This window comes from Bombus vancouverensis, chromosome 9 (assembly GCF_051014615.1).
Source record: "Bombus vancouverensis nearcticus chromosome 9, iyBomVanc1_principal, whole genome shotgun sequence".
In the NCBI taxonomy this organism is placed as follows: Eukaryota; Metazoa; Arthropoda; class Insecta; order Hymenoptera; family Apidae; genus Bombus; species Bombus vancouverensis.
This window is the reverse complement of record NC_134919.1, coordinates 6,481,799-6,508,994: the sequence shown is the minus strand read 5'-3', so window position 1 is coordinate 6,508,994 and position 27,196 is coordinate 6,481,799. Positions and strand designations below refer to the sequence as shown.

The window sequence follows — 27,196 nt, the reverse complement described above, 5'->3', positions numbered from 1 at the left end:
TCCTTTCAGCCGAGATATTTTTAAATTTCATCTATCATCAATCACATAGGTAAGTTTTCGACATACGTCACATTATATAGTGTAGTAAATAGTACTATTATTCAATAGTAATCTTCTTTTGGCACTTTTATTACATAGTAATCACCAGTAATAAATTAATTTCCCAGAAAATGTTTAGAAATTTTTAAACAATTTTAGAAAACCATTACTGACACATACTTCAAATCACAAGAGGATAAAGAGTACAACCTTTATGTACTTTTTACATGTTCCACTTAAATTATAAACTTCTTTCTTTATAATTACTAATTGCAGAAAATAGCTTTGTATGGTTTAATGTATTAAAAATAAAAGATTCTCAAAGAAAAAGAAACAATATAAAGGAATACAAAATAATTTTAATATGTAACTTGTAAAAAGAGCACTATATAATAAGATCGCCAATTTTAACTGAACTTTTTTTTATAAATTTAAGCTAAGGACACAGTTAAAATAAATTCGATTGTAAAAGTTTAGCAAATTAAAATGAACATTTTTTATATTCCTACCTCTTCAACTAATAGGTCTCTGCTGATTATTCAACTATACTTCTTACGATTAGAAGAAAAAATTGCACTAATACGTATCAATGAAATTAAAACGTATAAAAAACATAAAAACTAAAAATATGAAATAAATCCTACAATATTGACTCATACGCTGGCCATCCTATTAGAACAAAAATATTTGTTAAGGTAACTAAGTTTTTACTATGTGTCACGCACGTACCTGTTCATTTGCATTTTAAATTCATAAAAGAAGACTGTTATTGATGATCTTATTATTATAAGCTCTCTCTTTGTAAGCCAGTAAGGCGTAGGCCAGCATTGTACTCGCCGTCGCGGTTTCTTAAAAGACTTTTATTCTTTGTCCCCTTATTTCCCTATGAATTCGCTAAAAATTTCGTTTCCAATTCCATAACGCAAGGATTTTTAATGAAAGTTCATCGACGTGTACGTATATATCACAAATGATGATAACACTTTATTGTTTACTCTACTAAACGTGTCAGCATCGTCTTTTCTTTAGTTGTTTCGAAGGGCGGGTAGAAAAAGCGAGAAAAATTACTAAAGCAAGTGCGGCGGAATTTACGAAAAGCAACTACGACATTACTTTTATTACGTCATCCTACGTATAAATACCGAACATCGAATTGTGTTTGGGTTAAGTTTAGCTTGTTCGATACGCGTATTTTCGTTTTTACTGCTCAATTACAATAATATACTTATGTGTGTATATATACACACTGTGTTCTTTGTGTATTATATTTGTGTGTGTGTGTGTTTGTGTGCGTTCGTGTGTGTGTGTGTTTGTGTGTATATATATATATGTATAATATATATCGTATATTATAAATATACATGAGTGTGTATACGTGTTTGTGTACGTGTTAGCTTTTTTTTCTCTCTTTCTATATTATAAATGTAAAATACTGACATGCATGTACTTGCGGAGTCGTGACTTAAATCGTACGCATTGCTCGCCTCTACGGAACCTGCGAGTATCGTACATGCCTCGCGAACGAAATCGAGGTACACGAGGTCGGTCGGTTGACAAGAAAGAAAGAAGTCTGTTCTGGTTTTACACGCGAGCCTTTTCAGAACACCATACGTGTAGACGTGCGATCCCGCCACGCTCCGATTCCAAAGAATCGTTTTGTACAAGAGTGCTACATTAAATTCTGTCAGGGGAAAGAAAAAGTAAACGAAGTTTCAAATCGACAGACGAACGAGGCTGTTTGATTCGAATAAAAATATTACAATTGGTCTTGTTCTTACGGAAGAATTTCCATAATTTCACCGATCCGTTTTATAGTAGACAAATAGGGACCGTTGTTCCCAAAAGAACAGAATCTCCAGTATTTGTGATTACTACAAGGTTTTTTATTATCAATGGATCGAAAAATGGCAAACAACGATGCACGAACGACGACGAAACACACAGGTAATACAGCAGAACCATCTTAAACGATTGAATGAGAACTTTTGTTTTTATTGTTCATCAAAATAATTTAGTACCATATATATATATATATATATATATGTGTGTGTATATATATATATCTTTTGGAGAGGTTTTTTTGGGGTGGGGGGGGGGGGGCAAATGGACAAGGGAATACAGGGCTTTTACTTAGACGAGGGGGGAAAAATGGTAGGAAAAATGTAATAGCGGAGAATAGAATATATCGTCTGAAAAATCGGCCTTAATCAATTAAGCATTGTTATACGAGGTCTCGATGAATACCTGCGTAAATATTATATATGGTGTGTGTTGTGTTTGTACCGATCGATCGTACACTCGTGGCCTGATTCTATTTTTCTCTTTTCTTTTTTCTCATGTTTCTTGTCTACGTTACGTCTGCACTACCGCTAATAGTAGTTTAGAGCTAAATATACAACTAATACCCCTCGTATCTCGGGACCCACGCAACGAATTATGCGGCTCAAGTACTTCCATACGAATACATGCTTGTACATATTTTCCTCGTATTTTCTTCACGAATCGCACGCTCCATTCGGCCGTCCCTTGTTTCTAGTATTATCGTTAATAATGCACGTTGCTTGGACGTCATGCATTGCCGAAAAGCTACGTCTCGTTTATCGATACACTATATTATTCCTTCCGCATTAGGTACGCCTTCGGCCAATCATATTAGATGTTCGTTCGTTCGCTTAACTCTTTTTTGTCAGGGGAACAATTTGAAATAGTCCACTTGTATGAATAGTATGAATATACACATACGGAATATGGAGTATGAATAAAACGTTCCAAATGGGCGCTACTCGATTCTCAACGTCACTTGAAATCTGTCCACCCGTTTGGCACGTCCATTCGCACTTTGTTATTATTACATCGTGTATCCTTTTACTTTTTTGTACGAAGATACATGCCACGTACTCGGTCGGAGGCTGGATTCAATTTTATCGACGCTCACAGTACACGACAAATGATGACGCCTCGCATACCTTTCTTTATACCTTTTTCTTTTAATACGTGTATACGCACGCGCGCGCGAATCTCTGTTATACGTATCGATGTCATTTTCCGATGTCACATCGTCAAGAACGCTCGAGGAGAGGTCAGCATAGCAAACGAGCGACTATGTTCTTTTCTTATATTCCAGAGACGCAACACAAGCCGAAATTCTCGTCATTGTCGATGGATCGAGGAGGACGACACGTTCGAACGAGCCAGATGTACAATTATAACATGCTTCGTAGTGGGATAATGTTTCTGTGAAACAATCAACCAATCGTTCCGATGAAGCAACATTGTTATGTCGGTACATTTTTTGTCAGTCAATTCGAAACACTTGAATTTCTTCTTCTCTTGTTTTTTCTTTTTCATCGTCGACGAAATTATGGCAATGTCCTCCTCATGAAAGAAAGTTAATTTCGACCGACTCTCCTCGAATCGTGCAGTTCGTTACCGTAAAACGTATATGTAATATTAATAATTACTAATTATACTTTATTATAAATTAATTAAAGAGCTCTTAATCGTACGTGTTTATGTGTGTATAATAATATTAATATTAATAATAGTAGTATGTACGATAACTTTTTTTTTTGTAGCAGCTTACTCTCTCGGCCCTTTTCATCGAATTCGACGCGCATCGTTCGCCTTCTCTCCAAAATCTTTCTTCCTCGACGAAGGTTTAACGAGACCCTGATGTTTTGGTGACTAGCGGCACTCCCAAATCTTCACCGTTTGATCGACACTACCGGTGACCACGTAAGGATGGCTTTTGTGAAAATCTGCAATTTATGAGGAGTTTATGCAATAATCAATAAATGCAGTTTACTGAGACAGTATTTTTTCAGTTTAAGGAGTTTAAACATTTATTCTTTTGAATATTTATTATTACGTTATATATATAAATAGTGTATTTTATCATATAGCGTCTTTCATACGATATATCATGGCAGAGTTGAGGTATTTATATTTGAGTAACAGATTACATAACTATGATTACTCAGAGATAAGATATTTTGTCAAAGATATGAAATAAAAATTGTTTTTTCCCTTAACTAGACTGTCATTGCTATAACAGTTCTTCGAAGTTTGTGAACTTAATACTTTTTCCTAATTAACAAAAATTTCAAAATAAATTCATCACATATAGAATAAGTTACAAAAAACAGAGCACTTAATAAATAGCACTAAATACATATTATTAAGATTTAAAACTACACTAAAAGATATGTAGGCCACTGTTTCAACAGTTTCGAGAAATAAATAATAACTTTTACAAACTTTTATCGCTTTTGGATTCACGTAATTATCGATTCATTTTATTTTTACCACTACAGATAAGACGATATATTAATCATGTTTCAGGATTAAAGAAGTAAAAACATTCGAAGTTTTAGCAGCGGCAACATAAAAATTCATAAGATTTATCATTCAACTGGTAGTTATTGATGTATAAATTGTTCCGATCAATATATCGTAAAAATAGCACACCGGTGGTGTATATATCGAATAATCTATAAACTCACTTTATATCAAGGCCATATTGTGATATGTAATACAATTTGTTTTGATATTAATTAGGATATAATGCTATTTAAAAAAATCTTCGACAACCGTAAACATTTCGAGAAAGTAATCTTAAAGTAATCTAAATTTACGCTTCAATTAACCTTTAAGTTACGCATCTATTTATATACATAAATTATTATTATATATACATAAATTTTATGAACTATTTCATATTCAAACATAAAATACAGAATATATTAAAAAGATTGATCAAAACGAAACTTGAGATGCAATAACAATATCCTAACTTATGTAATCAAAACACTTAATCATACGTAAGATAACAAAAATGATTCAATATGTTATACGATCACTTAATCTTTTTAATCGGCAACTCCGCTATACCTCTTGGATGATTAAGTAAACCTTCGTAGCTTCTTAAATTTCCAAGTAAATGCGTTTCGTTAAGCTATGAAGGCCGCTTGCGAATTGTATACTCACCAACGGAAGTGCAAAAGTGGACGTGCGCTTCGAGGGTTTTCATTACCCGTTTGTTGCGCGTGTCCCAGACTCGCAGGGTCTTATCGTCAGAGGCACTGACGATAAACTTGCCACCGGGATGGAAGACGATGCCGCGAACCCAGTTGTCGTGTCCCAAGAGGGTAAAGAGACAAACACCGGCACCGACGTCCCATATACGAATTACCTTGTCTCGCGAGCCAGATGCGAGGAAAGGTCCTTCGTGGGCACCCTTGTTGTCTGCTCCTGCCGCAGCATTGATCGATGCCCTTGCACTGTCTGGTGCCCATGCGATACATTCCACTACGTGTTCGTGGTCTCTGAGTTCCACCTAAATCAAGAAATGTTCGTTAAAAAGATATATTGAATAATGGAAGCACTACTGAAGCTTAAAATTCTTTAGGATTTATTATTACTATAAATTGTAGATGTTTTGTAAATACAATTATTTAGCTTTACAAGTAGTAGTTGCTAATAAAACAATACTAAAAATGTGACCACATACATCTGGCTCACTGCACAACAACTCAGTAAAATAATATAGTAACCTTATCCAAATCACTTAAATGCTTCGTAGGATTACTATTATCAAATTTCAATTTAAAGTACCTCGTTTTTAACATTCGTTTTTAATCTACTCGTACTAATTGATTAATTTTTACCTGGCAGAACAATTACGCTACGTAGCCAAGTGTCTCAAAATCAACTTAATTGCGTTATATAATGCTTTATTATCGCACACTTGTGGTAATAAAGATTCTAATACAAAATACTATCCGACGATCAACTAATTAGTAGATAAGAAAATATATTTAAAAAAAAATCCTCTGTTTTAAAATGAAAAGAGACCCTACACCAAATGCATAATTTTGAATTACAAATCGCAGTAAAATTATATCGTAAGGAATCGACCTTAGATTCTAAAATAAATTTACGATTTGATCGTATGAAAGTACCTTCGTTTCTTTTGTTGCAACATGCCAAACCCGTACCGTTTGGTCATTCGAGCAACTAGCAATTAGTTCCCCGCAGGGGCTGACTCTGGCCATTCGTACCCACTCTCTGTGTCCCGTCAACGTTTTAACACAATACCCTGTCGCGACTTCCCATATTTTGATGGTCTTATCCCTAGAGGCGCTCACTACGAAATCCCCTTGTGGCACAAATGCGACAGAGCTGACACTGTGATCATGTCCGTGCATGGTTTTCACGCAGGCGAATGACTGGTGAAAGTCCCACAACTTAATAGACATGTCTGCACTGCATGAGACTAACAGTTTCCCAGAGACATCGAAAGAAACGTCCTGTACGCTGTCAGTGTGTCCTTTCAATGTTCTTTCAAATTCGCCGCTTTCGAAGTCCCACACCTAAGTGAAATTAACACAAATGAGAAAACCAGTTTTAGTAAAAACTAAAGGAGGATAACTTACAGAGAGGAAACACAGCTGGAAAAAAGTTGAAAGCAATTGGCTTGGCTCGAAACGAGTATACCGAAGTCGTTTACCACGAATATCGTTTCTTAGATTAAGAACATACTCGTTTCAAAATATCTGCCATTTAGTTTCAACGATTCCTGTCTACTTTGAAAAGTAAGTGATCCTACCTTAATGGTGGCATCTTCGCTGGCAGATACTATAAGACTAAAAACCGGATGGAAAATGACTCTGTTGATGGGAGCTCTGTGTCCAGTAAGACTGTACTTTTCGGGTGGCCTTGGTATCCACTCGGATGGTGATCGTTTGCTACGTGTCGGTGCTCCTTCGATGAACTCCTTCTCTGCTTCAGAGAGTTTGGATTCTAGTTCCATTACCTAGAACATTGAAACAATATTTCATTAACTATTTACTTATATTCATTTTATGGCGTCGCCTTTTATCCTATTTATTAAAATTACTTGTAACAAAAGCAATTAATTTCAAAGGTAGTAAATCAATACTTTGAAATTAATGCTTGATAACGAATAATAGACAAAGACTAATTGATGAGTTCATGAGATCAACAACACCTATAGCAATACTGCAAATTGTAGCAATACTGCAATTTGTACCTTTCAACAAAAGTGAACGCTCTTATAATCTCTTTAGCTTATAGGAGTTATTTCAACAAAAATTAGTCCAAGGAATAACTTGACATTAAGGATCTATGTTAAAATTCTAATGTGAATACAAAATTTAGAAAATGATATTTCCATACATATTAAGACTAATGCTTCCAGTACTGCAATATCTTTCATACATATTCAGAATTTGCTAAAAAAATATTTACATCTTCTCTACAAACTTTGTTCTCTGTACAAGTAATTTCTCTTAGATGTACTTTCTTACATCTACTTATTAATCTACTTATTACTTTCGAAAACTTATTAACTAGCAGTTTTAGAACTGCAAAAAGATACTAAAATCTTTTTACCTTCTTCTGCAAGCGTATGACGGAAGTCCATTTCTTTTCGAGAAGACCTCCATATTTTCTTTCTACTTCCCCAGGCATATCAGCTTCTTTTTTGAACGCTTCCAACGCATCTTGATAGCCATTGGTGCTTAGATAGTCCGCAATCGCCTTATTTCTGAAATAATAGATTAATTTTAGTATGGCATATTGCGGAGATAGCTAACAACAACCGCCTCCGATATTGTGTGTAACCTTGTAATCAAAACCAGTTTTAAGTAGGAAGCATAATTCATTAAGCACCGCATGTGTGACAACTTTTTCCTGTATAGCAATTATCGATGCAAGGCAATTTGTTTCGCACTATCTTGTTACTTATATGTTAGTACATAGTTATATTTAAACTCTGTGTATCTGACGTAAAGAAGCAATACTCAAAAAATTAAGTAATGTATGATTTAAATAAACATTGTTGGCAGTATCACATATATCTTTTCATAAGAGAATTCAAAGTACTCAAAACATCGTTATTTTAATTTATTCATTTAAAAAATTGCAAATTAATTGTATATCCTTTTCGTGTAATTTACGGTTCTTACTTCTTGCTATGTAAACATTAAGAAAGAAATTTTTCTATTTACGATATTATTAATTTCGAAATATATGATACATACTAAGAATACGTTAAAAACATGTGAATCGCTCCTGTATTTAAAGGATTTCTTCTTATGTACCAAAAAATTTGTATTAATAAATAGCAGTGCTGTTGGCCCAAACATGATATTAGAATCATTAAACGAGCACAGTCTAATCTTCGCAGGTTTAATCTTATCGTGTTTGTGTGCTACGTAAACCAATAATGTCAAGAGGTTTCCTACTTTCAGTCACTAATATAAGTCATCAAAGTTGAACCACCGATTTCTATGTGTATTTAATAATCTGTTAATCCGTATAGTGTCTGAATTACACGTTTTTGTTTACAAATGAAACGTTATCGCCTTTGAAATCCTCGTCGTGATGAAGGAAGATGAGATCTTTGCATTAACGGAAGTAGCAGAGGTACTTGAACATTCTCCGTTAGCCTCATTTCATGAAACAAACTTTCTTCGTCGCTTCAACGTGTGAAATAACGCTGCGAACTTACACGCGTCGCTCCTCCTTCGCAATACACAGTGCTTCACAAATACAGGTCGCTATTCTTAATATTAAACTAAACCTTTTTGTTATTTTATTATATCGTCGTTTTACTAATTAATAGCAAGTAGTTAGATGGTAAATTAACTTACATCTTTTATAATTATTAATAAATTAACTTCGCTATAATGTTTTTCGAATTTTTGAATCGACAGTATCTTCTCAAGAATCAAACTACTATGGCATAAAACAATAAATCATTTTAAATAAATATGAAGTAACAATTGTATACAATAGTTTAAAATATTGGTGTATCGTCAGTCTTATTTGTACTTTTCTTTTCATTAAAAAATTCATATTCTCGTCTTACTAAGTAGTTCCAAACTTTTGAGCAGTAGTGTATATGTATATAATTTATTCTTCTTTGGACCTATACTAGTACAGGTAATCCTGTTATAACACGAAGACGTGTTTCATGGTTTATCGAAGACATGTTGTAGGAAATCGTGTTATGCGAGACCAAACACGTTTCACAAATGCAAAAGGTAATAGATACTATAGACATTCCATTTTGAAAGATATTAGAAAAGATTCATATTCGTGCTATTAAAAGTAAACGAACATAAATGAAAGTATACTCATAAAAATGAGATGATAATATACGATAAAGACATTGAAAATTAAGAAACAGTTCACAAAAATATTTCACTGTCGTTTGATAACAGAAAAATCTTCATCGCTTGATATTTCTACGTGAAATCAGTTTTAGAAGATTGTCATCCCTATTAAATTCGCCTATAATTTTAGAAGAAATTAGTTTGCAATAGAAAAATCCTAACCACAGCCAACAATTTTGCAGTGACAAATTTTCTTTTTCCAATGTAGGAAATATTCCTATTCAATTTGATCTGATATTACTGATAAATTGAAAGATTAACTTTATTAATTTAATTTTAACTTATCGTATTTAATTAAAAAAAAAAATTAGTTTTAGATCGAGTTGTATCGAAGACATTTTCTAAAAGAATCCTATTATACAAATGCTCTCACAGTATTCACACCGTGCTATAGCTATTCTAGGCTTATTACCTGTATATAGTATCAACCGGACTCCATTCCTACGTGCAACATTTGCATATAGCTTAGATTAATATCTTCGAAGCATTTTAACGCCTCAAATGCGCTAACCACCGTATCACGGTCAGTGGTCGAGCTATGGTTTTCAATAATGACATTTCACTAACAACTGTTCGCAACGTAGGCCGATACAATAGAGGGCACAGGTTGAGTACGTGGGAAAGAGATTGAAAGTCGGGCAGAATTATGCCGGGGTGAAAGGCCTGAAGTCGGTCGTTCGTCTCTGTTCACCTGCTTCACGTGATAGTACGTGGCGAATTATCACCATGAGTTTTGTTCCGCGCCGTTCAAATGCCGGCAAACAAAGCAAATAGCCGGAAAGCGCGATCGATTCTCTTTCAACGATCCACCGAGACCTTTCACTTGATCGAAACGAGAGACGAGACGTAATAAATTACTATCGCCGCGAACCACTTTGCTCTTCGTTCCAGTTATCGGGACATGGCCATTTCGCTAATTATTCAACTGTTTTAGGACCCGGCCGTCGATTAATCTCGAGCAGAGAAAGTTACGCAGGTGAGCGAAAACGCATTCGTCGAACCGTCACTCGAGGCGGCGCACGCTGGTCCACATAAACGAAATTTAATCCAGTGGTTTAAAAAAGATGAATTAAACGACCCAAAAATGATTTATTTATTTATAGATTCCTTGGAGCTATTTTCCAATGAATTTACCTTAAGTAATTCAAGTAGCAATTGCAGGTTTGAAATTATTAAGAACGTTTCGAAATTTAATTCTTTTTCCCATATTTTCGAAATAAATATTACTAGTGAATTACTGCTTCGTTTATTATTCACTCGTCAACCGGATTCCCACTCCTTTGGACATAATTTTTTTATTTATAGATTTCCTATTTCTTAATCTGTCGTGTTATTTCTCGCAAAAATCAGTTACATTATATATTTACAAAAACTAAAATTAACCCAACTATAGTTCATTCGTCTATATTATCTTTTAGTTCTATAATTACTTATAAAAGTTTCTGGTGAAGAAATTGATTTCCTAACTTTTAGTCTATTATAAACGTATCAAGATTTATTTTTATGTATTAAAATTTCTAACTATTTAACGACCTGAACCTCTCGGTTTTTCGATCTTGGGCCAGTATGCGCCATACGGAAGAAGAAAGAATGTTGATCGATTTTCGATCGATTTAGTGGGTCAAAGATTGCTATGCATGAAACAGGTCAGACAAAACGATTCTGGTTGTTTTATGCTCGCGTGAATTTCAAGGATCGGAGGTCACTCAGCCGATTCTTCTTTTATGCGAAGACGATCCCTTTCCACTCTCTTTTGCTCTTCTTTTTCCATTTACCTTAACACACCCGTCAACGGGTATCGCGTACTCGAGATATAAGGTTTCCCATCGCAGGAACGCGCCACGAGAACTGCATCCATACGCGGTTCTACTGCTTAGATTCTTCGCCTGAATTTGTTTTTGCCCTTCTCAAATCAATTCATTTCATACAAATAGCGTGGTTAATTTAATTAATTTATTTAGACGGGAATTCTCTTTCACTGTACATATATTTCATCAATCATTATGAAGTATCTTTGTATTAAATTTTAAACAGCTTGGAAATATTTTGATATTACCAAGTGTAGTAGAATAAATGTAGGGTAAAGTAATAGTGATATATTATCTACTATTTAGTACTTTGTTAGTGTTTCTAATTACGTAAGTAATGTAATTATACACTGTGAAGTCCGCGTACCTTTAATAGCAATACAAGGTTCATCTTTATCTGGGTTTTACACATTAGACTGAATAAAATCTACGATTCTTTTGCATTAGCGTGATACAAAAGATGTAAATAATTTTTCTGGTGATTATTGTTACGAAATTAAAAATCAGCTATCGTGAGATTAAAATTCAAAAGGTATTAGCCAAATTGTAAGAGAAAAAAAATATCCATAACTAAATAATTCAGCAATTAATCACTTTCTATTTTCTAAATTTAGTTATGTCACTCTTCTAGCAAACTAACAATACGAACGAATTTTGCTTTAAAATAAAATACAAAGAATATCGTCTTTTTCACCAATTTGAATGGTATAATATCTAATAATTGCAAATTATATGAAAACTGATATATGTACATGTTTACTTAATATTTTCTCCAATAATTACATTAACCAGGCACCCCATTACAGTAAAAACGGAATATTATCTTTGTTTCTAACGCTCTTTGTAAATCATTTTCTATTCACACTCGGAGCCTTCTTCAATCTTATGCTTAAAGTAAACGTAGTCACGGAATACGTTCTACCAGATAATCAACGCGTTTGTATCATTAATTGGCTATTAACATTTAACAGGGCACACATAAATAAAAGTATGCGAGATAACGCAGATTAATTTCTCTGCAATAAAATCTATCGGCACGGCTTGCTACTCATAATTTACGTGTAAATTTCAACTCTTTAATTATAGTTCCATATAAGCCGGAATAACAAGGTAGCTTTTAGAAAGTGATTCTTGCATCGATCAACGAAAGTTTTCTAGTTGAACGAGCCTGTTACTTTCGTAAACAATCCTCTTTCTTTGAATAAGATACCAAAGAGAAGTCGAGGAAGTAACTATTCCATAAATAATGCATTAGACAAGAGCGTGCGAGATGTTGAAGCAAAGATTCTTAAGAAGTTACTGGAATAATTGTGAAGTTGAAATAATAAAAGACGTAAGCGATAAAAGAGATAGTAAAAAAAATATTTTTAGTGGTAGGAGGTATAAATTCTGCATGGTAAAGATATTTATAAATATTAAAATGATATATTTTAATTCTTACATCAGTTTTAGAGAACTTCAATTTGAATAACTCGTCTTTCGATGTCACAAGATACAGCTGAGTGAGATAAATTTAACTAAATATATTCTTTACCACTTATTGTTTCTCTGGATTTATAAATATGTTAAATACTAAAAACCAATAACATGCAAGTGACAAATAATATAAATGAGATAACAGACATAAGAAAGTATTTTATTTCCATTGGAAGTCTTCAGTTCTGACTGTAACATAGTCTACTATCATCTCAACTCTTCAATTGAACAATTCACATCAAGTGGAATAAAACCCTTTTCTGCTGTAAATCACTCACTGTTTCATGTCACGACCATCCTACTACTTATAGCAATTTCGTGGTGAGGTTTAAGATGCCGAATATACAATAAATAATCTAGATTTTGTAACAATAGTATGAACGTAGAGATGTTTGAAAAAAATGTTACCTAATACGATAAAAAAGTAAGTTAATGTAGTTTCGATCATAAAACATTCATAGGCTATCAATGTAAGTTTAAACCTGTTCTCGCGATTTTATTCTTTTTTTAATTTTACTAAGACCATAAACAATGTTTCATTTATGTGTAAAACCGACATAACTCCGAGATCGTGTAATAATAACCAGGGAGTGAATATTATTAATATTGCCCATTTGAATTTTAATTATTACAAATCATATAAATTTTAAATTATAATAACAAATAAATATCTATATAAAAAAGTAAGTTTTCAATTAAAAAAGAAAATTATGTGTTAATAAAAAAACAATTTATTTATCAGTAATATTTATAAATATTCTAAAGTAAAAGAAATGTTACTAAATATTATTATTAAAGTCGGAGAATGATTTCGATTAAAAGAAAATAAAAAATGTTACATAAATTTGCACCAAAAAAATCATTATCTTTTATTACTGTAATAACGTACAGCACGAAACAGATTCTTTTTGCTGAACGCGGAACGCGTCGTTAAAAAAGTCGTCTCGAGACTGCAATTCTCTGTTACATCTCTTCAAAAATGAATGCTTTTGAAACCCTTTTACACGGTGGTTTGTATCGATCGTGTTGTATACCACTTTCACCCTTCTCCCCTATTATTTTCCACTTTCTTACATGGTTAACGAAACAGAATGGGAGAAACGTTGACCAACGCGAAGGGGAGGAGCTTTATCGATTGCTAGGTCTCATTGCAGCCAAGCCGATCTTCCCCAACTTTCGTGTATACACTCAACTCGAGTGTTCTATACGACTTAAAGCACAGTTAAAAACCTTTTTCCACGTTCTTTTACCCTCTATTGTCTCATTAAGAAATCCAGCGAATCTCATTTCCCTTTAACATCGTGCTCAACCATGTGCATAATTGCGATATCGTAATTACCCGTAACTTAAAGAAATAAATTAAAAATTCCATTTCACTTGCCAATTCAGTTGTAAAACTCACTAGCCTACAAAACATTAGTTTCTATTGTTTCTTATTTTAACAAGTAAATGGGGAGATTCCAAAGAAAATAATAATTATTTTTTTAAACTTAAAATTATTAATGAAAGAACCACCAAATACTGAAATTCACAGAAAAATTGTAAATTTTTAGAGCAATTTTTATAGTAATTTTTTAATTATTAGAATATGATATACTAAATATTATTTTTATAGTAAATTACAATTATTGTATAATTTTTTATAGAACCTACATTTAATGCACTAAATATTAAAAAATTATTAATTTTGCTGATCTTGCTAACTTTCCAATTATCATTAGACTGTGCATTTTTACACACCTATGTGAAATTTAAAGGTGCAAAGATGCACAGAATAGATATAATATGCAAAAGTATAGAAAATATAGAAGTATACTACTCGTTATATTTATTCGGTGGTTAAAACAAATTGCTTAGGTTCCATTTCTCTACTTGATTGCATTTATAAAAATATAAGTTTAGATGAAAGTCCACAGTCTAGTGATAATAATTGGTTTGCGTCAACCATGATTAGCTCACTAATTTCGTTGTTTCATAACTTCTGCATTAATCATCGGTTTGAACTCGGACAAAAAAGAACTGCTTCATCAAGTATTCCGAGTTGAAATCGATCGTTTCCTGCGACGAAAGCTAGCCAACGGTGGTTCGTCAAATATTCCTAGGTAGCAATTTCCTTGTTTCCCGGATTTCAATGTTTTCGTGGTCAAACGATTTTTACGAACAAAATACAAACAAAATAAGAAAAAAAAAGAGCAAGTTCAGTCATCGATCATAACTGGATCAATGAACGTTTTAACAACGAGGCGTAAGTTTCACTTGACTCTAAAGAGCACCGAATCGTAAACACTGAAGCCTGGTAAGAGGTAGATATACTCTAAGTGGCCACCTGCGATGATCAATGAAACCCTTTACCTCCCTCAGGTCTTATATATTCTTTTCAAAGATCCTATTGCACTTTAATATAATGACGCATCTGTTTAGTCATTCAAACTTCCGGAGATCTACTCCGAAAACGTTCCTGTTATAATTTGTAAAATTATAATGTTATCAGGTAGTAGAATTTATGTAAATTAAAGGACAGTTTGATTATTTCTTCTTCGTTTTGCCTATTAACCAGGACTTTTATCGTTCCATAATTGAAGCTATTATCCAGTTAAGAAATTTATCTGCAGCATGAATTCAACTTGGCTCATGTATATTTACATACAATCTTTTTATTTCTTTTGGATCGTACCCTGGATATTTCCCTGACTTCGTAATTTTTTATTAGCAAAATTCACGTCATTTTTAGGCATTTTGAATGTCTTAACGATTCAGTATCAGTTTTCTTAACACTACCTGTCAGTAACACTATCTAACTATCAGAGTGATCAAAGTGATTAAGAAATTAAGAATTTCATTCTACGCAACAACCATTTTGCATATTAATTAAAATATTTTAACATAATTTAACATAACTATAACGAAAGAATTTTGAAATAAACAAAAACAGGAAAAGGATTCCTTTGCAATCGCATTATTTTGCAGACGCAGCGAAATTAGTACGTTGTGTAAACCTAATCAACTGACGCGAATATGTTTGCTGATAGTGAAAGAAAATTAATTCACTCTAAGTATCCACAACTCGATCTAACTAAGGTAATAGATTCATTGAGTGAAGTATTTCAAGTTCAAGTTCACAGTATCAGAGAAACCTATAATCATGTTTTCGCATAAATTCATATAATTAGTATGCTAACGTTCATTGTATTCGTTTGTTTATTACAACATATACTTTCTACTATTATCAACATTTTTCAGTAATACTAAATATTTTTAAATACTTTAAATTTTTTAATTACTCCCTTAGAACAAAACTAAAGGCTGCAATTAATAGAACGACCTCCTTTTTCTAGCATACTAATCGTATATATAAATAATATGTATATCTATGCTAGATAAAAATAAATCAAATGAAATCATTTCGGTTTCGCGTCATCTTGTTAGAATTTAGAATAGTTCATTTGCATAAAATTAAAAGTGTTTATGATAAGAGTATATATTTATTACAGATAATTTAATTAAGACAAACGATATTCATATTTAGCATCTGTTACAGGAAAGTTGTCTAGTTATATAATTTTTATAAACAGTACTCGTCACTGTTCATTTGTCAATGGATTCCTAATAGAGTAGCAGCTGAAAGACTCTCAATTCATATGTTAACGAGGAAGATACTTGAGAATTTCGCACTCACAATCAGCACACTACCTCAAACATTCTATCATTTTTATTTTTAGACCATCGTTCTTCAAAGCGTCGATATTATTTTAACATAACTTTCCCACAGTGCGTACCACTCATTCGATGCATTGTTCTTCTATATCTCTTTCGCAATACCTGCTGTAAATATCGTTTTGGCTTTCAATAAAGTTTTTTAGTACCTCCATATATGCCGTTAAGAAAGTTCTTTCACAACGCACCTGTCCATTACTAGTCTGTGCGTTGAAAAGCTATAATCAACTATCAATAGGTATATCTCATTGTCAAATAACTACGTTGTCGCAAATGACGTTTCTAACTTGTGAAATTTAATAATATAATTTATTTACTGGCAGATTTTAAGTATGATGAGATCAGTAACCCGAATATTCGTGTAAATAAATTATGTGAATTTTCAAGTTAGGTTAGTGTACGTATAAATATTTACAGCAACTAATAGAATTGATGATAAATACCGAAGCAAATTCAAATACGTTCTTATTCGTATTATACGGTATTGAACGCTCAATTTCTACCGTATGCTTTGCTAGAGGAGTGACGCAACTAAAAAAAGAACATTTTTCAGGAAATAGAAGATTTGACGTAGAAAATTATTACTCAACTATTTGGCAACGAAAACATCTTTTTCTTTCGCGATTAATATAACTCTTAGGTTATGCTTCACAACAATTTTGAATTACAACGGCGCTCTTTTGAATTTTATTTTAAATAGTAATTTTATTCAATATTCATAACACCCCCCCCCCCAATAAATATGTTCTTTTATCATTTTTATAGGCTTCCTGAAATTAACAATTTTTTAAAAAATATGTCATTCTTCTAAAGCTATCGTCCACTGATGACGTAAGACTGAGAAAAATTTATTTCGCAATCGAAATTATAACATTCATTGCATGCAACACATTCCCTGCATATTATATCATGCTTCGATTCTACATTCTGACCTACTTAATCCCCACAACCATATTTTCAGCCTGTTAATTGTAAAACCATGATTTTCGTTCGTGATTCACATTTCTTCCATAGTCTTGCGAAATCCAAGCTATTTACATAATAGTTCCAAATAATATAATGACATATACAATTTGCACGAACGAATAATACAATAAAAAAAAATAAAGCTTTAAATAGGTATAGAGAAAAATGCATTCGTTAAACTACAATGTAATCCCCTTCTTGTTTTACATGCGTCTTGTATTGCTCCAGAAATGTGCGAAAGAGAATAGGAAAATTTTCTTGTGGAATGGTGTTTAGATGCTTAGTCACCGCTATCTAAATCCTCTCACGATCAGAAGTATTTTCACCTCCGAGAACAGAAAAATGTATACCTGTAGGCGGTCAATCAAATGAATAGGAGAGAATCTAGTTGATAATCGAGCTTCTCAGCAGTCAAACTGATCAATTACACTTTCATTTTTATCCACCTATGTGATTAGCATTGAATTTCTCCATAAAAATAGACGATCTTACTTCCGTAAGGTTATTTATTACAAGAGGATGATACGAAGAACTGAAAATTCTTGTAGTTTCATCCTTCTTCTCTGCTATTTCAATTTATGGTATCGATCAGTGTGCCTCCTGAGAGACGCAATTAATAACACACAAGCGACAGTAGGAAGTTGCTTTCTTTAAAAATAATAGCAAGAGAGTAAATTCGCTTAATTCCTTACGAACCTATGCCACTTCACTCTCTCTAGTTGTAACATATTAGGCCAAATCAACACTATTATTCTTGTTTCCTTTTTTGACGCTAATATAACTTGTCAATTTACTAATAACTATCAGTTGATGAATCGCCCTGCTTCAAACATTTCAGTTCAGCTAAAACCACACGCATCGATCTTACAGATCACTTTACTATGTAACATTCCCTCGTAAAATACAAAGAAAAAAGAGATTTCAGAAATTTCCTAGACAAATTGTATTTATGCATAACCGATTCGTTTTTTGCCGGCGAATATCAGCCGCGTCAGTTTTCATTTCTAACCACTTTATTAACAGTTGCCCAAAAGAAAGAAAATAACTATTTGAAAAGTTTCCTAGCCATCTGTGCGTAACCAATTCGTTTTTTGTCCGCGAATATCAACCGCGTTCTTTTGCATTTCTGATCACCTTATTAGCAGTTTCACGGGAAAAAAGCAATTAATAAGTATTTAGAAAATTTCCTAGACCAACTGCATCTATGCATAACCAATTCGTTTTTTGCCCGTGAATATCAACCGCATCCTTTTGCACTTCCGACCATTTTACTTTATCATTTCCTCGCCAACTAAATCTCATCTATTTACAGAAAACCTTAAAAAAGACATAAAATATATATATACTGGTATTTAAGTGCACAAAATAAATTTTTCCATAAATCCGTTTCATTAACCAGGATAAAAATGTAAGTTCGCATAAGCATCCGCGACCTACCCATAAGCGCCTGTTTCAAAAATTTCCTAAACAAACTGTATGATCGTATCAATTCAAACTGTATCAATCCATTCTTTATTAACGGATATCAGGCTGCACCGTTCTGCATTTCCCCGCTCGTTCGTTTCTTTCTCTCCCGGGTCAGGCTGGCAGCCGTCGTCCACCGGTTCGACGCGTTATCGATCCCGCTATTCGCGCGTGCTCAAGAGACGCCCTCTCCTGCGCCAGCTGCCGCGCACGACACGCGCCGATCCACGACCGATTTGACGTCACCGGAATTAGTCGGCATCGATCGACACCGCGATCGATGTTGTCCCGTTTTCCCATTAATAACATCGCGAAGGGTGGACGGGGGGTTGTATCGCGAACACCGACAACCCTTGGCTCCCGACGCGACAACCGACCGCGACCGTCAGTCCCCCTTCAAGGAGGAAATTACAGAAACGCACAGTTTTTCGTCACGCTGACTTATTGATTTTTGCCATGCTAATTTCAGTCCCTACGTTTCAAACGAACCCGATTAATTGATCGCTCGAGGATAGTTATAAGGTTTCGTGCAGACACGATGAAAATCACTTTCAGTTCGACGATAGTTTTAGCTCTTTCATTCATCAAGAAAATAAGCAAATGGAATAAAAAGTGACGATAGTTGAAGGAATGTCGTAAAGTATATACACGTGAGTTTGTACATTTTTAACGAGATTCGTATAGGTTTTTGGAAGATGTATATGAATAAAATGATATACTGAAAAAGGAGCAAGATGAATAGCTTCAGAGGAAGTATTTGAAATTGTAAGGCTTCGCAAGACTGAAGGTTCCAGCGAATCGAGTGATGATATACGACTGTAAAATTAATCATTATTTGGTGAGAAAAATCTTCGAACCAGAGAAATTTGTCACGAGTGTCATTAACTTTGAAACAGATATAGATATCTTAATTTTTTGCCAATGTTCCCTTAATTTGATTCTCTCCTTAATTTTTTTATCATTGAAAAAAAGATGGATTTAGGTATAAAAATTTTGAAACAGACTCGTTATTTCGAAAATATTACACGCCTCATCACACGCTCATGAATGACACTTTTATACACTATGGCTATCCTATCGACTACGTATGACGTCATTATGACAGGTAAAACATTCCGATTGAAAGTAACATTAACTTCATGATATGTATGTAACGTTTACTCTTATTTTACGCACTGAAATTGGCTAAACATTAATCAATTCCTTTATTGAATCAATTTATTTTAAGATTAACTTCTCAAAAAATATTTACGAAAGCTCCTCGATATATTTCATCGAAGTAACTTGCTTCCATTTACAAAATTATTTCACAATACTTCCACAGGGCGTAACAACGTTTTCTCGTTGAAACACAACGTGGAAGTGTGTTATGTTCGTTTGATCTTTAGCAAGCTTGCATTTTCGAGAAAGATAAATATATTTCTGCAGAAATATTTGTTTAAAACGGTAGTTTCGCTGGGTTTCTCTTTTATCCTGAGCTCGTTTCTTTCTATTCCATTTGCTATCCCATTTCGAAATACGAGGTATAGTGATTCATGATTGATGACACTGGTTAATTCATGTACCCAACGAACCTGAGTCAGATTTATGTTTACAGATCATTTCGCGGGAATCGAATGAAAACCTATTATACGGAATAAATCGTCACACAGTCATCATATTTGATTTCCGTATATACATCGAAATACAGAAAATACACAGGTACAATAAACATTTTAATTTACTTATTCATCCATCAGTAATTATTATTCGCGTTACTCCATTAGCATTATCATTATTTTTATCGTTATATGCTCGATATAATTTCTCACGTGTATATCTACTACAAATTCAATAATTAACTCAAAATTCGTCGATTAAGAATTTTGAAAACAAAATGAAAAGTAAATATCTTTTAAACAGACTACTTTTTTCAGTTACGGATAGAGATAAATACTTAATAAGTTGTCTTTTTCTAGGCTTTTAAATTCTAAAAGAATTTATCATTTTACATATTTACCTGGGTTTCACTTATTTAATCTGTATATTTAGCTTTCTCGATATAAATTTCCAACCATTGGATCAAGACATTTCAAGATAAGAATAAAACTAATTATGCTTAATTCCAATGATTAGCATGTGATGCTACAGCCAGAAAGGTATATGCAAATGCAGTTTAATCCAACGTTTATATGAAAATTATATAATTTCATAAGGGTTCCGTATTATCTCAGTTTTTCTACCAACTTCGCTAGAATTATTTCGTCATACGTTCCACTGTATATTTTTACGGAGCACGCCTGCTTTTCAAAATGAGAGAAGCTTTAAGTAGCTGTTAACTACTTAAGGACATTCACTTTTCTGGTATTTACAATCGCTGTTCAAACAAAAGCTCATTAGCTAATTAAACTTCTATAAAATTAAGGTGGAGCCACCAAATTTTTCAAAACTCTTCTAGAAGAATTCATAATATTAAGAGAAACAAGACTGTGGTAAATATGTATGATTTTTAACATTTTACAAGCACTGGAAAAGAAATACGAAAACATTTTTAAGTTATCATCATCACTCTGTTATCACCATCTTTCTCATCAAAATCGTATTAAAATATTAAGAGCAATACATCATCTCACTCTTAAAAAAACCATCATGGAACAGTTCCATGAAAATTCATGGAACAAATTTATCAAGATACTTTTAACAGACTACATTTCTCTCTCTGAAAACATCGCTATGTATAATATAATCTAATTTCCTTCCAAATATCCTATCATCTTAATAATTGATCATTCTTAACGAAGATGAAATCAATACCGTCGTCTGGCATTGCTATTTTTGTACGTCACATAACATTTAATTTTATTTTATTCGTCTCATTTTTAATTGTACTTATCAGTGATATCTTAAATGTTATACGTTTCGCAATACTTACAGAATGATCTCAGATTTCGATATTTGTAATGTTTTGAATCCAATCCCCAAATTATATCACCATAAAAAAGAAAGAAAAGGAAAGTGGCTAGTACGCAATAGGGTCTTTTGTTCTCGCGTATTCAACTGAGATTAATGCGACCTTACTGGATAAAATTTCGTTACGTTGCAATCCCTTTCATCTTTTCCTGTTCTCGCGGTGATTCTACTCATTATGCACGCCTTACATGTGCGTAACAATTGACATGTTGGTGCGTTGCCTGTATTATTACTACCATATAAATCTTACAACAATTCTTACTAGAAACACGTAACGTGTATACTTTACCGAACCTTAGTTTCTTTCAGTAAATAGTATATACTTTCATTTGCAAACAACTATTCGTAACATATTATTTTTTGTCCATTTTATCTTGATCGACTTATTGTCATCCATATATTCGTTAAAATAAAATGTATATTGCTGAACAACTTCCTTTCATAAAAAAAGTAAAGAAGTGAAAAGTTGTAGATTTATTAAAATAAAAACAATGTCTAAACAAATGTTTTAAAGTATCTACCTATCTAAAGCTTTATTTTAATTGTTGTGAATATATTACACAGAATGAAATATTTTGTGAAGTTTAATTTAAATACTTTTAAATAATTGATGTACCTCTCGAAATTATTAATCATCAACTACTAACACATACATTCTTAAATCTACTTCTACTCATGCAAAATTATTAAAATACAGAATTAAACATTTAACACTATACACAATTAAAACATTTAGATTCGCTTTTATCAAATTCCTCATATATTTGGAAAAGTTTGAATCCAAACAAGAATTTTTCAACACTTTCCAATCCTACAACTACTGTTTAGTCTTTCATAAATTGGTTTATCGTGGTTTCCAACCGATTTGCTAAACTAGCTCTCAGGATAAGGGTTACCCAAAATCGAACAAACGTTCTCGTCTCTCTCATTATCAGAATATTCTAACCCATCGCTAGTGCTGCTTCATTACTAATTAGTATACATTGCGTGTTACAAAACATGCTCCGGCTATAATCGCGCGATAAAAATTTCACGCAACGTGCTCCTTTCCTGTAGATGTTTTGCAATAACAATAAATCTTTACTGTTCAATTTCGATCCCGTTCCAATTGCAAGAACTGTCAGAGTTATAATAACAATTTATGATCTTATAAGAATTAATTGTTCAACAAATTTTTTCCTACGCATATTTTCAATTATATTTTAATATCATGCTACCGAGAAAAGAAAAAAATAAAAACATCAAAGCTATTATGTAAGAAATTTTGAAGTTTCAATATACAAAATAAAAAATTTTAAATATAAGTAGATATACAAAAGATATATATGATGTTTATAAGATATAAATGATGTTTAATAATTATTTAAAAAATAAATTATTTTATAAAGAAGATGACTTCGTTTCAAAAGAAACGATATTACTTTTTATACAATATTTGTAATTACACTCGTTAATTTAGAGAATTTTTAAATAATAACAGCCAGAAATCAATTCATTTGAACTTCGTTTATTGAAACGAAATTTTAATTAGTAAATACTCGGTCAATTGAATACCTGTCGATTAAATCTACGCATCTGAGTATGAAGTTCTACTTATTTGAATAAAAAATCGTAGGAAGCGTGGAGAGTCGATGAATTCCTATTATATGAACGGTTATATGAACTGTCTCCTTCCCAGACGAGTAGAGATAAATGATATTCTTCTATTTGATCTATTTGATTCTATATAATCAGAATAACGTTATCAGAATAACGTAGTCAGAGTAACGTAATATAATCAGATTTTCTAGTGATTTTGATAAATGAGAAAATTTGGAACTTACAACTCCTCCCTCTGACGTTGAGACAGCACCATTTTCATGATCCTTGTGTGTGTTTACTGGCTGATACTCAACAGTGATTCAAATGAGCGCGACTAGATTTTTCTCCAGTCAGCTCCTGGTTGCTTTAATACCCAGCCATCGACATCGCCTACAATAGGAAATAGACAGTTTAATTTTTAACACAGTTTCATGTTTAAGGAAATAGAGTACGTTGAAAATTATAAATTTTTATTACGGTCATTATATTCTAAGATCAATGATTGTTATTAAACAATTGTCTATTGGACTGAGATATACAGTATCTAATTTTTATAGAAGAATTATAGTAATTCTTTCGTTGAATGCTAGAGACTAAAATGAGATTACATTCCGGGAGAAAGTAATAAAGTTCCCTTTTTATATTTGTTTTAGACCACTTAATTTATAAGATTATTTTTCCTTATAAAATTCTGTTTCCTTTTTCTTAATTTTATCCGGATCTTTTTTTATATAGATTATTTTGATTGGGAAATAATCAATGTTGACAACATAAGGATTCAAATTTGTAATTATGGAGACTCTTAGTTCGTTCTTTGTTATGAGTATAATTAACTAGTGAAATCAACAAGTAAAATGTGCAATTCTAAATAAATAGACATATCCATTTTGTTCAACAGTTGCAGTTACTGCGTCTAAAGAAGATCCCACATGCATAACAATCTTGCCACGTGCTGTCATTCCTCAATCGCAAATGATACTTCAACATCATAATCCAATGTCTCCTCCTCTTGGACAATCGATCGATTAAAATTAAATAATACTTTGTTTTTCATTAGATTTTATGGGAAAAGAGATAACATTTCAAAACGATAATTAACAGTTATTATCGGAAAAGAATATTACTAACAATTACATAAATTAAATAACAAAAAAAGAAAGAAGAGCAAATATGATTTCAATTTCTCAGAGAGAAAACGATAAAATAATACAATTTTTTGTATTCCTACAAAAGTTACTGTTTAACTAGGCTTTACCGTTTAAAATACTTCCAGCGTAACAGTTATTTTCTTATTTAATAAAAAAAAATAGAAAAAGAAAGGAAATACACGAGCATGAAAGGAAATTCAGACGAATGTGTGAGAGCGGTTTGTCCTGAAATCCTTAATCGGAACAATAACATGCTCCTAACTCTCATAATTTATTTTACTTTCCATTGATGGTAAAATAGGAGGTGATTCGACAAGAAACTTCGTTCATTTTTTTGATCTTCACTATCAGAAACATTAAACTTAACAATAATGTAGAAGATTTTTACACACAATTGTAATTCTAGTTTTTGAAAAAATTTCCATTTCAAAATCTTTATTTTATGTTATAAATCAGACATCATTCAAAGAATAAAAGTATTTATTTTCCTTGAGAAGTTGTATCCTAACCCAACTAATAATCTTAACAATATGCTAAATTTTTATATCAAATAATTTTATATGAATACTACACAAAATCAAAGAAGAAGAGAAAAAGAATTAAATACGTACGGTATTTCTGTATAACTATACTGATCGCATAGTTAATACTTAAACGTAGTATTTGTAAACAACGTTTGTAAATATCAACATATCCGTATATTGTCCACTTTGCATCACTAAATTTTCTTAATTAATACCTTAAATAAAACCTGATCATCTATATAAAAGACTGGAATTGTGAAATTTTATTTGTAACGAAAGTTTTCGATGGTATTGCAACACTTTATTCGGCTAGAAACAGCAAGGACCAGAATATTGATTATATTCCTTAGCCCCTGCCAAACCCACCCTCGCGATGCGATCCATGGAATGACATAACATTTGGCAAAACACGCGGGTCACGACCAAATAAACATGAACGCAATTGGACGACGATGATTAAACGGCGGTCACAAAAGTCTACTGTAATTGGCGAATACGAAACGAAATCAGCCAATTAGAATGAACGAATCGAAAGCGGCCATCTTTCCCCGGTAATGTTCGAGTCTGACCCAACGATCAAAAAACGCTCTCTTCAAACAATCTTCCTGATTGCGTTTCGTACGCAAAGAAACGTGTCGTGGGAACAAATACTTTAAAAGGAAGGACCTTGACAATCGAGAAAGCGCGCTGCGTCGTCGCGACGCTTTATGACGATGCTTATCGGCGCGATGCGCCGTAATCGATAAACCGGCTGTCCGCCCACCCTCGTTGCCGTGTATTTCACCTTACGGTGCATTCAAATATTCATCACGGCCTGCTTTAATTCCCTACGGCCAGTCACGTTAATATACACTAGAAAAACTCATAATAGAATTGTTCAATCAATCAACGAAATCTCTTTTAATAATATCAACAATGGTATTGATACGTCTTGTATTGACGCCACTTCGACTAGATACAACCCCACTTTTCGAAAGTGTTTTATTACGAATTGAGTTAGATGTAGATATAACTCGATGAAATTATATCTCTGAGCAGAAAACCATGTTTAATAAAAGGAAGAAACTCAAACTCGTAGAAAATTTTCACAGAAAAACATGAAGGAAAACACAGATATTATTTCAGACGGTAATGATTAAACCATCGAGTTGCTTTCTAATTCGCGATTTTGCTAAGGCGCATTTGTATGTGATATTAATGACCAATGAATTTTTGCAACGACTATTTCCGGGATCATCAGTACGGGTGAGCGACTCTTGGCCTTCTCGACCCCGTGCACCGTGAATCTACCTGTGGCTTCGCTTCTCTCGACTCTAATCTCCTTACATGTTGGCACAACGAGTTGATCGAAATCGTTCACTGCTTCAAACATTACCGTGACTCGTTTACGCGCGTACGAATAGGACGAATTCAAGACTCGTTTGACAACAATGCTAATTTTCATGAAAAAATTCGCGTAACCTTAAGAGATATAAGCCCGCGACGAGGATTGATCAAATAATCCATGTTATAATATTCCGAAGATATAAGAACATCAGAAGGAATTCAGTTCGCTGACAGACTCGACAGCTGATCGCTGAGTCGACAGCAACTCGCACAAACAACGTCTGTCAAAAGATGTAATCTGATCATTTCTCATCGTTTGGTAGCTGACAGATAAGATAATGCTCGAGACTGGAGAAAAAACTGAAATTCAGTACAAACGTTTCAGTAGGCTGGCTCGCGAGTTGCGGCAAAGCGGTTGTACCACCGCACGACGCAAACGGTCATTCGCGAAAAAATCAATTCGAAGTGACGTGCAACATGTATGTTGAATATGTGTAGAACATGGTTGGATGACTGGCCGAAAATCATCAACCGGTATTTTAATCGGTATTTGATCGAGTGTACACTGTCAGGCAATGTCACGTCGGTCAGAAAGCGCTGCTAGAAGATCATCGGGCGAACGCGGAACAACCGTTTGTTGTAAATCGTGCACGGCCATTTTGCTAGAACCTGTCACGTCTGGTTGCAGTATATTTTACAGTCAGATCAACGTACTAACTAACGAATGCAACGTGAGAATAAAAGTCCGCGTACTTGGAGTCCGATACTCACTCTTTTTAACGGAGTAGCAGTAACCGGGATCCTTTGAGATCGGAAAAAATCACGGGAAAACCGGACTAACACAACCACCGAAGAACTACTCGAAATAACTTCTGCGATAGGACTGTCTCACAAGGTGGCGCCTGCGAAAGTCTTCCTTTCTAACGCATGCGCCAAGTATCGATGTCACTAATCTTTTTCGCTCTCCGAAGGAACTCACTGATCTGAAGGAACTACGTTTC

At 33.2% G+C, this 27,196-nt stretch overlaps 1 protein-coding gene across 1 annotated transcript; it reads right to left on the bottom strand.

Moving 5' to 3' along the window:
* Positions 1–1,126: 1,126 nt before the first annotated feature.
* Lis-1 (LisH and WD40 domain-containing Lis-1) lies at positions 1,127–27,117 on the bottom strand. Its single transcript, XM_033345991.2, has 7 exons — positions 26,967–27,117; positions 23,440–23,587; positions 7,453–7,606; positions 6,647–6,853; positions 6,000–6,410; positions 5,026–5,374; positions 1,127–3,797 (listed from the first exon to the last, which is right to left on the bottom strand). The coding sequence occupies exons 2-7, from the start codon at positions 23,475–23,477 to the stop codon at positions 3,724–3,726; spliced, it is 1,233 nt and encodes a 410-aa protein (XP_033201882.1). The 5' UTR covers positions 23,478–23,587; positions 26,967–27,117; the 3' UTR covers positions 1,127–3,723.
* Positions 27,118–27,196: the final 79 nt, after the last annotated feature.

What these genes read in the sequence shown, in the direction of transcription:
- Lis-1 (XM_033345991.2), bottom strand. Translation starts at nt 23,477, where the DNA reads ATGAAAATGGTGCTGTCTCAACGTCAGAGGGAGGAGTT. An exon ending in CAACGTCAGAGGGAGGAGTT is followed by an intron (nt 7,607 to 23,439) that starts GTAAGTTCCAAA and finishes CTATTATTTCAG; the next exon opens with AAATAAGGCGATTGCGGACT. An exon ending in TCATACGCTTGCAGAAGAAG is followed by an intron (nt 6,854 to 7,452) that starts GTAAAAAGATTT and finishes TCAATGTTCTAG; the next exon opens with GTAATGGAACTAGAATCCAA.